Consider the following 12,790-nt stretch of genomic DNA (forward strand, 5'->3'; position numbering starts at 1 on the left):
AAAAAAAAATTTAAATCAGGTTAGAGAGAGAGAGAGAGGATAGAAGTGCAGAGGCCTTTCTTATTATTACAATAGCTTATTCAGTCCCTCTGTTTACTCTGACATCAAAACCCACCATTATGAAAGGTTATGGCTGAAACCACTTCATGCTACATCATGTAAAAATTAACTTTTTTAAAAAAAGCAATTTGCTTTACATCACACTGAAACAGATAGGTCTACTGGCGATGATAAACGTGTTTCTATCCAACACCAATCCAGGAAATGTTTCTTTATTTGGGGTATATGGTATATACGGTGACCCTAGCTATATAAATCTCTGTTCTGCTTTTTGGGCAGGTTGTGCTCTTTGTTCTTGCTATTTTGTTGGAGGCAGTGTGGTTGTAACCAATACCAACTGCCTGGTAGTTCATGGTGTGCAGTTCTTCACTGCAACCTTCAGCAGAGAACAGTGTGTTGTTAAATCAATGTGGCATGAAACAGAATGTGTGTGTGTGGTTTTTTTTTTTTTTTTTTTTTTTTTTTGAGTGGTTTGAAATATTGAGAATTAGGCTAAGGTGTCAAACATTGTGGATATTCTGTATAATTTAAATAGATGTTTCTGGTTGTTGTCTTACCGTACGTGGTAGTGAAGTCTAACAGTTGATCTGATGGATTCATATTCTACAGGCCACATAAGATTAAGAGTCATGGAATGTAGAGATGAAAATAAAAGATAATTGAGTTACAGGGTACATAAATGATTAGTCTCCGACTTGTCACAGGTACAGAGTTCACTAGGGCTAAGGAGTGAAGTTAATAATTAGGCTACTCCATTAAATGTCAGTTAGAAAGTCTGTGATCTGTTAAATGGTAGTGAAACTCATTCATTTCCATATAGGCTACATGATGCATGCCCAAAATACTGCAAGCAGGTTTACTTCTTCTCCTTCCTGGTGCCATCTCCTTACACAAAGATGATGACCATTTTTCCTATTTTGCGTTTCCCATATCAGGGTTGCCATATCGTGGTATCGAACCACCATCAGAGGTTCAGCGCCCAGGTAATCTTCCTTGCCCACGTCCATGTTTCCTTTCTATGATCAGTTGTGTGAGATTGTATCTGTAATTTTGGAAGATGCAACTGAAACAAACTGCTTTCCTACATTTTATGAGAGTTAAGACTTACACAATTTCCTGGAACAACAGTGTACTTCCTCGTTGGAGACATAGTGAACCTATGAGTTCTTCAACATTCTGCTACATATCCATATTTCAAAGGTCTGCAATTAGATCACTGATGAAGCATTTAGTGCCCATCCATCAACAATGTAACTGTTTGCCTCTGTAGTGTATTAACTGCTGTCATCAGGGGCCAGATTCAATTCGTGATACTGCCAGAAATGTAAGATTGGCAGGAGGGCAGATATGTGGTTAAATCTGTACATGCAGCTCACCTTCAATGAAGGTGTGTCTGAAAAGAGCTTCACAACCTCAGGATGAGGACACTGATTACATGTAAATAACACATCACTAATGAGTTAAGACTCAGTCACAGTTATACAAGATGTTTTAATTTCTGAAACACACTTCTCACTATGCCAATTCTAGTTTGTATCTGTAAAGAAGTCAATCACTGCCACTTTGGGGGACAGGGAAAGAGCCTCCCCGAAGAGTGTATGATTTACATTTTGGGCGTTCCCTGGGCAACGGTGAGGTGTTAACACCGGCTGATCTTTCCAATCCAGAAGTAACATCAACTATTATATAATGACATTCATAAGTCGGGAAAGGTTCTTTTCAGAACCAAACATGACCATTATATCTATAAACATAGAAGGTATGTCAACTTGTAAACAACAGCTCTTACAAGAACTTTGCCAAACAACAAACTGTGATGTAATATGTGTACAGGAAACTCACAGGGATGTACACCAACCACATCCTAGAATACCAGGTATGAAATTGGCAGCAGAGAGACCGCATGGACGATATGGTAGTGCAGTCTTTGTCAAGCCAGATCTCCAGATACTCTTCACATCAATTACAGAAGAAAATGATATAGAATTGATCACAGTGGAATTGAGCAATTCGGTTATAGTTTCCACCTATAAACCTCCTAATGTAACATTCTCATTCATGCCACCTAACAATCTCGATGATTGGAAAGTATCTTCATTGGCGACTTCAACAGCCATAGCAGCATTTGGGGCTATGAACAAGACAACAAGAGTGGTGAGAATGTTTTAGAATGGGCTGAGGAACACCATCTGTCTCTTATCCATGATAGCAAGCTCCCTTCTTCTTTTAACAGTGGTAGATGGAAGCGGGGCTATAATCCAGACTTAATATTTGTGAGCGAAAAGATAGCACATCAGTGTGTATGTGCTCCTATTCCGAATAGTAGCTGCCATTAGACCTCAAGAGGTCTATTTTATAAGGAGATATAATTTTAAGAAAGCTAATTGGGAGAGATTCACCAACTTACTGGACGAGAAGATCAAACCACTCAATCCAATTCCAGAAGCATATGAACAGTTTAATAATATAATCAGGGAGTGTTCTAGAGCTACAATCCCTAGAGGATGTAGAACAAACTACATACAAGGTCTAACTCAAGAAACCTCTGCCCTCCTAACAGAATATCATAAACTATTCAAAGAAAACCCTTTCAGCAATGACACCATCACAATGGGAAAACAAGTAATTTCTTCTATTTCTGAAGTAAAACGGGCACAGTGGTTAAGGTTGATGGAAGAGATTGACATGGGTAGAAATAGTCAAAAAGCTTGGCGATTACTTAGACGACTCAGTAGTGATCCTAATAAAACTTCAACACATTTCAATGTCACAGCAAACCGAATAGCACATCAACTTCTACGAAATGGACAACCATCAAATCCACATCGGTTTGGCTGTCGGCCTAGATGAAATGTGTTAATCAAATTAAGCAATTTGGACCTGTTGCTAAACAATGGTTACTAGAACTGTACAACAACTGTATAAACACCTGCAAGTTACCATGTGTGTGGAGGAAAGCCAGAGTAATTGGAATTCTCAAACCAAGAAAAGACCCAAATGATCCGAAAAATTACAGACCTATCTCACTGTTGTGTCATCTGTACAAGATCCTAGAACGGATGATCCTGGAAAGACTTACTGTGATCATTGAACCACTTCTTATCCCACAGCAAGCAGGATTCCGTAAAGGGAAAAGTTGTACTTCACAGGTCCTCCATCTGACACAGTATATCGAAGATGGATATGAACATAAAATCACAGGGGTGGCTTTTATCGACTTATCTGTTGCATATAATACAGTTAATCATTGTATACTGTTGCGCAAATTATACAATATGACAAAAGATTACAAGATGACTTAAGTAATTTTCATTCTTCTCCAAAATCGTAGGTTCTTCGTTGAATTTCAGGATCAGAATAGTCGATGGAGGAAACAAAAGAATGGTTTGCCACAAGGCAGTGTTCTCGCCCCTATGCTCTTCAATATCTATACAAATGACCAACCACTTCCAGTTGGCACCAGAAGCTTCATATATGCGGATGATCGAGCTATTGCTACTCAAGCAAACTGCTTTGAGGTTGTAGAAGAAAAGTTATCAGAGGCCCTTTCTGAACTATCCTACTACTACAGAGAAAACCAACTGAAGCCTAACCCATCTAAAACTCAGGTATGTGCCTTCCATTTAAAGAACAGACAGGCATCAAGGAAATTGCAGGTAGTATGGGAAGATACTCAACTAGATCACTGCCCAACACCTAAATATCTAGGTGTAACATTGGATCGTGCTCTCACCTACAAACAACACTGCATGAACATCAAGCACAAAGTGTCGGCTAGAAATAACAACCTTCGCAAATTGTCGGGAACCAATTGGGGTACACATCCAAAGACACTGACAACTACAGCCCTGGCTCTGTGTTACTCCGCTGCAGAGCACACTTGCCCTGTTTGGTACAGATCAAGTCATGCTAAACAAGTTGACATTTCTCTAAATGAAACATGTCGACTCATTACTGGCTGCTTGAGACCAACTCCATGAGACAGAATCTACTAGTATCAGATCAAAAATTGGATGTATGGCTTGTCAGGCGTTTGCTCTATTAACCAGCATTTCGTCTTAGGTCTGACACTAGACTCGTCAGAGTGGGATGTGTCAGACCCTACCCACTGATGCTGGGGTGTATGCAGGTGAACTTATCAGAAGCCTCTTATGTGGCACAGTCTGATAACTGCATACGGGAGATAAAACTCCACAATGGAATTAATGCCCGCCTAGCAATTCCAAATGGTAATACTAAATTCCCATGAAGGAAATTAGATATTTTTCCACCAATAGAGCCATACATCCAATTTTTGATCTGATTTTTGATATGCTCTATTGGTGGAAAAATATCTAATTCCCTTCATGGGAATTTAGTATTACCATTTGGAATTGCTAGGCGGGCATTAATTCCATTGTGGAGTTTTATCTCCCGTATGCAGTTATCAGACTGTGCCACATAAGAGGCTTCTGATAAGTTCACCTGCATACACCCCAGCATCAGTGGGTAGGGTCTGACACATCCCACTCTGACGAGTCTAGTGTCAGACCTAAGACGAAATGCTGGTTAATAGAGCAAACGCCTGAAAAGCCATACATCCAATTTTTGATCTGATTTTTGATATGCTCTATTGGTGGAAAAATATCTAATTCCCTTCATGGGAATTTAGTATTACCACAGAATCTACTGTTTGGCTGGAATTGCCCCACCAGATATAAGAAGAGAAGTTGCATCCATGAATGAGAGAACTAAAGCACTTGCCTCATGTGCACACCCATTGTATGGATATGAACATGCCTACTGAAGATTGATTGAGGTCTAGGAGGAGTTTCCTGAATACAACCGAAGATTTGAACGAATCTGCTCAATCCACAAGGTTGAGATTATGGAGAACTAGAAATCCTCAACTTGCTGGTTGGATGCTACCAATTGAACATCTCCCTCCAGGACACGAGGAACATTGGTCTACATGGAAATCGTTGAACAGGCTTCGCACTGGGGTTGGTAGATCAAGAATCAATATGGTAAAGTGGGGATTTCCTGGCACATCCAGACAATGTGAATGTGGTGACGACCAAACCACAGCCCATTTCATGGACTGTAGTAAACGTCCTTTAAGCTGCACAATAGAGGACACCTGTGACACCTAATGCACGTGATTTGGCAAAATTCTGGGCAGACACTATTTGATATGTATGTCATTAAGTACCATTATGCTATGTAAAATGTATGCTTCTGATACGAATAAATACTGGCAATTTACTCATTGACACTCTTAAATGCTGTTAGATATATTCATGAAGGTACGAGAAACAAGTTCAGGCATGAAAATATTGCTTGCTGCTTACTCTAAATTTTGTTTCCTGAATGTTTATTTCAGGTCAAAGTTCCTGCTTACTGCACTAATGCCATTTCTAAAGGTGTCAAAAATCTTCTAAACTATTAGCAAGTGTCACGGAGTCATCTGTAGCCTATAGCAGATGGTGTTTATTTCCTTCCCATTGTTGTTTATCAACTTCACAAAGGGCAATTTGAAAAATAGCTGCAGAGTGTAAGTAAGAAGGACTTCTTACACCTTTTTGTATCTTGATCTCTCCAGTAGCATTATCTCCAATTTTGATGTGAACTGTCTGGTTCCAATATCGCTTCTTGATGATAATATAATTACTGTCAAGTCCAATATGTTCCAACTGATGTATAGGCCTAAGGATATATCATCGGTGAAGAAACCAAACTTCATATGTCGCAATGCACTTCATATCCATTATAGGCCTATTAAGTTATTATACTTAAGACTGGTCATGCCTAAACTAAGTTTTGCTAATGTTTTCCAAAGCAGATTTTGGGGGAGGAAATGAGGCCTGTGATAAATCTCGCTAGCTGCACTTAAACATAATCACGTATACCGTACTTCATTTGAGACAGGTCGTTGAGTTAGATGGTCAAAGTTGTACATGGAAAAGGAGGCATAATCCACAATATGTCCATGATTTTCATACCTGTTCCCTAGAAAATGATATCATAAAATTCTGGCTAAGAAAGCCATGTACAAAGTTGTTGTCCCTGGTTCATAACTAGGGCGACGACTGAGCTTATCCACATGACAATAATTATTTGAGGCTAGATTTGTCTACAGGACTGGAGATATAGCATCATTCAAATATTCCTTACCTTTACTATCCTTTGATGAGCCCGCTGCCATCGTTCCAGGCACCTTTACAACATATTCGAAGGAAAAAAAAGCATAACCTCTTTCCACAGGAAGTGCACTTTAAAGTTTATATCTATGCATTCTCTCCACGTGTGCACAACTGTCAGTACACAATGAATCATAAATTCTAGAAAATATAACGATTGAACAGAATGTTTGAGAAAACGTTACAACAAAAGCGTGTCAACATCAAAATTTGTCCCGACCCCCATAACCTCTCTTTAATGACATTCAGCTCTGTTTACACCTGGTGTACACAGATTCGTTCTCGTCCAACATACAACTTTAAAGCTCGAGATTCGGTTTAAGAGGTTTTACTGACGAACGATCACATCTCATTGCCATTGGCCACTAATTTTCCTACTGACAAATTAGAGGTAGTGTAGCCATCATTTTTTTAAATCTCCTTTTTGTGTCTACTTCCACACTTGTACGCTTCCCCTTTGCTTCAAGTTGGACATCTTTCCAGTATGTTCATCTTTGTTTTAGATGTAAAACGCTTAATGGAAAATTGAGCGAAATGTCTAAAGAAGTACCTTATGGAAATGAGTAGATAAATATTTCTTGGAAATAAATGGTTAAATGGGAAGTGTAGTAAGGAGTACCGGTATTTGTAATAAGACTCTCGGTACCAACTGAAGAGAATGTCAAAATAATTATTTCTTGCATGCACGACTGGTATTATTGTAGCGAATATCATCGAAGAAGAAACAATTTTCTATAAATTTTAACGAAAGCATGCAATAAAGTACTTGGAACATTATCTTTCCTTCCGCCCGGGTTGCGTGCTGCGTCTAGTCTACGGATCCAACTCACGGCCGGCTGGATCCCAACGCCTGTTGGTTCCCTTTTTCCGCCATTACGGTAGTTTTAAAATTATTCTCCTTGTGTTTGTTCGCATCGGTTCGCATAGTCCAATGTTTTCTAACGTACGTACTCTTTGTTTGCTATCAGCTGTTTATACTGAAGGTTGCTATCAAAAAATTGTAACTGTAAAATAAAACGCCGGTGAGGGCGAGTAGGATATTGTTACGGAATGTACAACATTTTGATGATATGGATGAGCGAGGCAGTTCGGTTCGAACAGTCGTAGCGTGCTGTTGTAAGTTCTGATTGAGTCATGTGCGACAGGTTAAGTGAAAAATAGTGCAAGCCTTACGTTAGAAGTATGGCTGTCTTTGAAAGTGGAGGTGGCGGTACTAACCGCTCACTAGACATGGACGTTTCCAGCAGTGGCGGTTCGTGACATTTTCCTCTGGCAGGGCTGTGCCGTCATCTCCTCCCCGCCCCCTCCAACGACCCAGTTTTCACTGTCCAGCACCACGATAATTGTAGATGAAGTATAATAATAATAATAATAATAATAATAATAATAATAATAATAATAATAATAATAATAATCCGATGATACTGGCTAAATACCGTATGTATCTTCTTCCGAGGCAGAACGATCACGTAGCGAAAATCAGATAATATCGCGAAGCGGAAAAAAGTAGAAACTTAAAGTATCACAAATCCGGAAGCATTACAATCTACATATCCTTAAAACATCGACAATAAACATATACTTATGTTCACAAAACCACTAAATTCATGACTCGGTATACTTTTCAGGTTGAGGTTAAAAAAAAAAACATAGGCTAATATATTACAACACATGTAGGGAAGTGAAGTGAAGTGAAGTGAAGTGAAGTGTGAAGACATCTAAGCGAACACCACTAACAAGAAAACTCAACAACTGTATCCGAAAAACAATTCTAGTAGATTACGAAATGTCAGTCAATTGTTATTATAAGTATACAGTTCGTACTTTGATGATGATGATAATGACGAGATGAAGATACACATGAAAATAATACAAGAAAGTAAGTAACGATACCTTAGCTGACTTGCTTGTATACAAAATCCATTCTCCTCTCCTTCTGCTCTGCGAAGTGGTTGATGACACGTTCGTTGAAGTTAGGAACTGCCAACAGCTGTTTATCGATGGAGCGCATAGCAAGAGCGTTAAGTCGGTCTTCCTCCATGGTATTCCTAGTGAACGACTTAATCCTTTTCAGCGTAGAGAAGCACCTTTCATTTTCTGACGTTGTCATCGGAATTGTACAAATAATTCGTAATAACTTAATTGACTCGGGAAGAAGTACTTCCAGGTTGTTATCACAAATGCATGTCAGAAGAGTTAGGGCACCTGAAGCGTTAGCAAAATCACTTCTGCCGTATAAAACTGAGAGTTCATGCCTTAGTTCAATTTGGTTAATAGGAAATAATCTAGCAGCAATTTCAAATTCAGGTTGCGGGAACAGTATCCTATACCTCGGAAATAAACTAGGCTGGAAAAGTTTGGCAACAGACAGATGGTCACTGAACAAAAAACGGTCCTCTATCCCGGATAAAATAACATCGCACACCTCTCTCGCTGCAATCTTTCTATTATCTTCAAACCGTGCGCGTTTCTGACTTGAGCCTGCTGGATTTCCATCGGTGGTGTCTGTGCCATTAAGCCAGTGATGGTCGTAATCGAGAGAGTTTCTGACTCGTTGCACCGATAACTTGAAATCAGATATACTTTTTTGAGCTTTTATACTATCAATTTCGCGGTGCTGAAGCTCGTTGAATAGAAAGTCACAGTGAGGCATAACTTTAGAGAATAGCTCTAGCCAGAATAGAAAATCGGGATCCTTCAGTAGATTCCTTAGGCCTACAGCTTTTCTCACTGTCGAATAGTCATTATTGTCATCGGCGATCTTCTCGAGACACTCCGATATTTCATTTCTGTACATAAAAACCGTACTAACACATCGTGCCTTGAAGTTCCACCTTGTGGCGGCATTTTTTGGGATGCGCCTTTTTACCACTTCGTCCAAAACAGCAGTTCGTTTCGCAAATTTTGAAAAAAATGATGAAAACCCTTCTAAATTACTAAAAAAGATCCTGACCTGCTTATTCTGAGTAGCACATCGCTCAACAATTAAATTTCATTGATGCGCGTAGCAGTGCACAAAATGAGCGTTTTTGTAAACGACCTTGACCCTTGCTTGAACGCCAGTCTGCCTTCCACTCATTACTGAATGGCCGTCGTACGTCTGCGCAATAACTTTGTCCGGAGTTTGGTCCAGCTTAAGTTTTTCCAACTCCTGGAATACTGCAGAGGTAATGCCTTCTGCTGAGTGATTATCAGGCGACACAAAACTTATGAATCTTTCATTTATTTTGCTACCCAGCTCGTACCGTACAACAAAAACGAGTTGAGATAAGGTGGAACAATCGGTGGTTTCATCAACTTGAATTGCCACAAAATTTGTTTGAGAGATTTCTTCCGAAATCATTTGATGGCACACGGCATAGATTGAATTCAGAAGCTCGTTCTGTATGGTATTAGATAACCCAACAAATACTCTGTTATTTGCTCTTTCGATATGTTCTTTCAGTGTGCTGTCGAGCTCTGACATTAAATTGACTAAACCTCGAAAAATGCCTGGGTTATCAGACGTGTATGTCTCATCGTGGCCCCTGAGCGCTAGTTCAAACTTCCCACAGAACTTAATAGCATCAATTAATTTACTAAGAATGTATCGATTCTTTGAAACCTGTTCATTTGATTGTTTAATTTTAAGTCTGTATGCACTGTCTAATTGGCATCGAATATCTACTCTACCAAGCATAACAAATTCAATACCAGCGTTTATATGTTTCTCGCTCATTTTATGCTTTTTCACTTTTTCACTTAGGTGTTTTATGTCTGATACCCCGACTGATGTCCATGGAGCGTCAACGACATTCATTGCTAAACAAGAGTAACAGAAGAACGCATTCCTTATCTCACATCCGCACAGCCAATCAGCCTGCTTATAAAGTGACGGACTGAATTTCCTAGTATATGCATTTTTGTTCTTGTAACCCTTCTGTTCTTGTGCAATATTTAAATTCGGTCGAGGAGGCCCTAATTTCTTTAATTCTATCCTATGTTCAAAACTTAAATTTCCGTCACTACTTAAAATACTATTTACAGAATTCATCTTCCTTGTCTTCCTAAATTAAGACTGTAACATTTAGTTTTCAAATGGGCAGGTAAGTACTAAACACACGAATGAAGATATTAAAACGATACTTAAAACTGAAGGTAGAATTTACAATGTTTTTTAAACTATTATGGTACCGTAGTTTTATCTACTGAACACTTGCACAGCAACACTACACTACAATGGCATTTAAACACACACACATTAGTCGGCTAACAGCTACTGCAATCACGGCTACTCCTGTTTCACTGATCACAAACGACAATGACATTCACGAGAACAAATAAACAATGCACGCCAGAATTCCTTTCGGCTTCCTCAAATCTCAAAGCAATGTGACCAACGTACAAATAGTGCCGTCACCTTATGATTAGATTTTAAATCTTTATTTAAGCTTATTTTTAGAACTGAATTGTTTAAATAGCCAGTCTAATGGAATCCATTGTTTTGTAAACAGTTTTAGAATTAACCTCTAACAACAGTTAACGTAAGACGTGTGAGAAAAGGCCTAGATACATTGTAAAGTGGTTGGCGACGTTGCTACGGGCTCTGCCGAACAGACCAAGTATTAAATGCTCTAAGCATACACCCCACCTGCACTCTTCCTTCCCCTGACAAGCCCATATCGTCTTCCAAGGCTCCTCCCGCACCCCTCACCCTTGTTAAACTCTAGGAGCTTACTGAGGGCTCTCCTGCCAGCACCCGACCGCCTAATGTCTAAAGAGAAAACATTGTGCTGGACTAAAGAGAAAACATCGTGCTTGCTGAACGGATGCTATGTCTTTGAAAATAAGAAAGCGAAACGTTTACAGCCAAAACAATAAAGATAACATTGTATAACTGAATAACACACTACCATAAGTTAGACTTTGCTACATTGTTCATCTCTTTATATAATCAGCTACGGAGTGAAATTATGTTACGTGTTTTAGTAAAGGCGGCGGGGCGGCGCCCAAAAGCCCTTCATGCACGAACCGCCACTGGTTTCCAGTAACATCGATCAAGAAGAAACAGTGCAGTCAACCAATACTAGTGACATTATCAAACCAGCTCTCAGTGGTGAACAACATTCATCTAATATTCAACCTAATCAGACCGCTATACAAAAGGTCGGTAGGTGCAGAGTGGTTCTCGACACATAAATGGCCACGGCTGGCCCGTGGTCCAACAGCGCTGCACTCTGACCGGCCAGCCGAACAGAGGAGGGGTGGCTATGGCTCAACGCACCTGCATTCGAGAGACGGGACAGGACTGGACCTCATGGCAGGCCCCGACCGTCAGCTGTCCTGAGAATGGTTTTCCGTGGTTTTCCATTATCCTGCACTAAGGCGAATGCCGAGACAGTTCCTAGTACAGGCCACAGCCGCCAACCCCCTTAAGTTCTCCGAGCATCCCCTTCACCGTAACAAATCTCCCGGCCTGAGGGACGGTGTCACCATCTAAGAGGCCCGCCTCCCCCATCAGGTGAGGAATGAAAACGTTTTAGTAGTAGTATACCAAATCCGTTTTACTACTATCCTGGGCATCAAGGTCCGTACGTACTCTATGTGGAGTCGGTATGTGATAAAATATTGGAAATATATATACATCCATTGGCACTTGGTAGAATTTTCTGTGATAATCACATTAAAGGAATAACATCTATCACAAAAAGGAGCTAAGAGAACTCAACTTCTCTTTAACTCAGCTGCCAATGCCAACAATTTCCTTTTCAACCCAATTTTGGAATCTCACCACCTTAAAGCTTTCATCCCGCAATCGAGCGTGTTTCGCATTGGCTTAATTCGGGGAGTTGATAAGAATTTAACAGAGGATGACATCAAATACATTAAATCCCCCGTTCCTACAGTTAAGGCCCAGCAGTTCAACAGACGTGTGACAGTTGATGGACAAACTACCTTTGTTCCCACTGGACTGATAAAATGAACCTGCAAATGCCAGACTCAACCAGAATTTGTTGCTATTTTCCACGTAATGTCAGAGGTCCAGACATTCATTTTTCACCCCATTAACTGTAGCAAGTGCCAACGCTATGGGCATACAGCCAAGAACTGCAGAACAAAACTCCCGAGATGTGGTAACTGCTCTATGTCTCATGAAACCAACAAATGCTCCGATGAAATGCGTAAATGCCTGCATAATGGGCTGAATAACAATGTAGGCTCAGATAGATGTGAAGTACATCAGCAACAAATAGCGATTAAACACATTATGTGTGTGGACAATATATCCTTCAAAGAAGCCCACGAAAAACTACACCCGAAAGACTTTTCCGCCTCTTAGGGTAACACATCTACTGTATTTACACAGCTTCGTGAACGCGATTCGCCGTTGCCATATGAGACTCTCCGTAAATGACAATTCACTGAAGTGAACCACAAACCAATTCGACCAACCCTGCTGCCAGGATTTGATAGGGCAGGCTATCACGCGATATTGCTCAATCTTATCTTGGAAAATGCTCCAAGAGTATCTATCTCACAGACCCAGATGAAAAAGGTGCAAGTGGAACAGT

General features: G+C 40.1%; 1 protein-coding gene across 1 annotated transcript in view; it reads right to left on the reverse strand.

Moving 5' to 3' along the window:
- Positions 1-7,044, reverse strand: part of LOC136876272 (ATP-dependent DNA helicase Q1) — an 82,649-nt gene extending 75,605 nt beyond the window's left edge. Inside the window, exon 1 of the mRNA XM_068228259.1 lies at positions 6,214-7,044. Within this exon, the coding sequence (XP_068084360.1) occupies positions 6,214-6,244 (31 nt within the window). The 5' untranslated portion in view covers positions 6,245-7,044. The remainder of the gene's footprint in view (positions 1-6,213) is intronic.
- Between the last annotated feature and the right edge of the window lie 5,746 nt (positions 7,045-12,790).

Source organism: Anabrus simplex, chromosome 6, assembly GCF_040414725.1.
Source record: "Anabrus simplex isolate iqAnaSimp1 chromosome 6, ASM4041472v1, whole genome shotgun sequence".
Taxonomy (NCBI): Eukaryota; Metazoa; Arthropoda; class Insecta; order Orthoptera; family Tettigoniidae; genus Anabrus; species Anabrus simplex.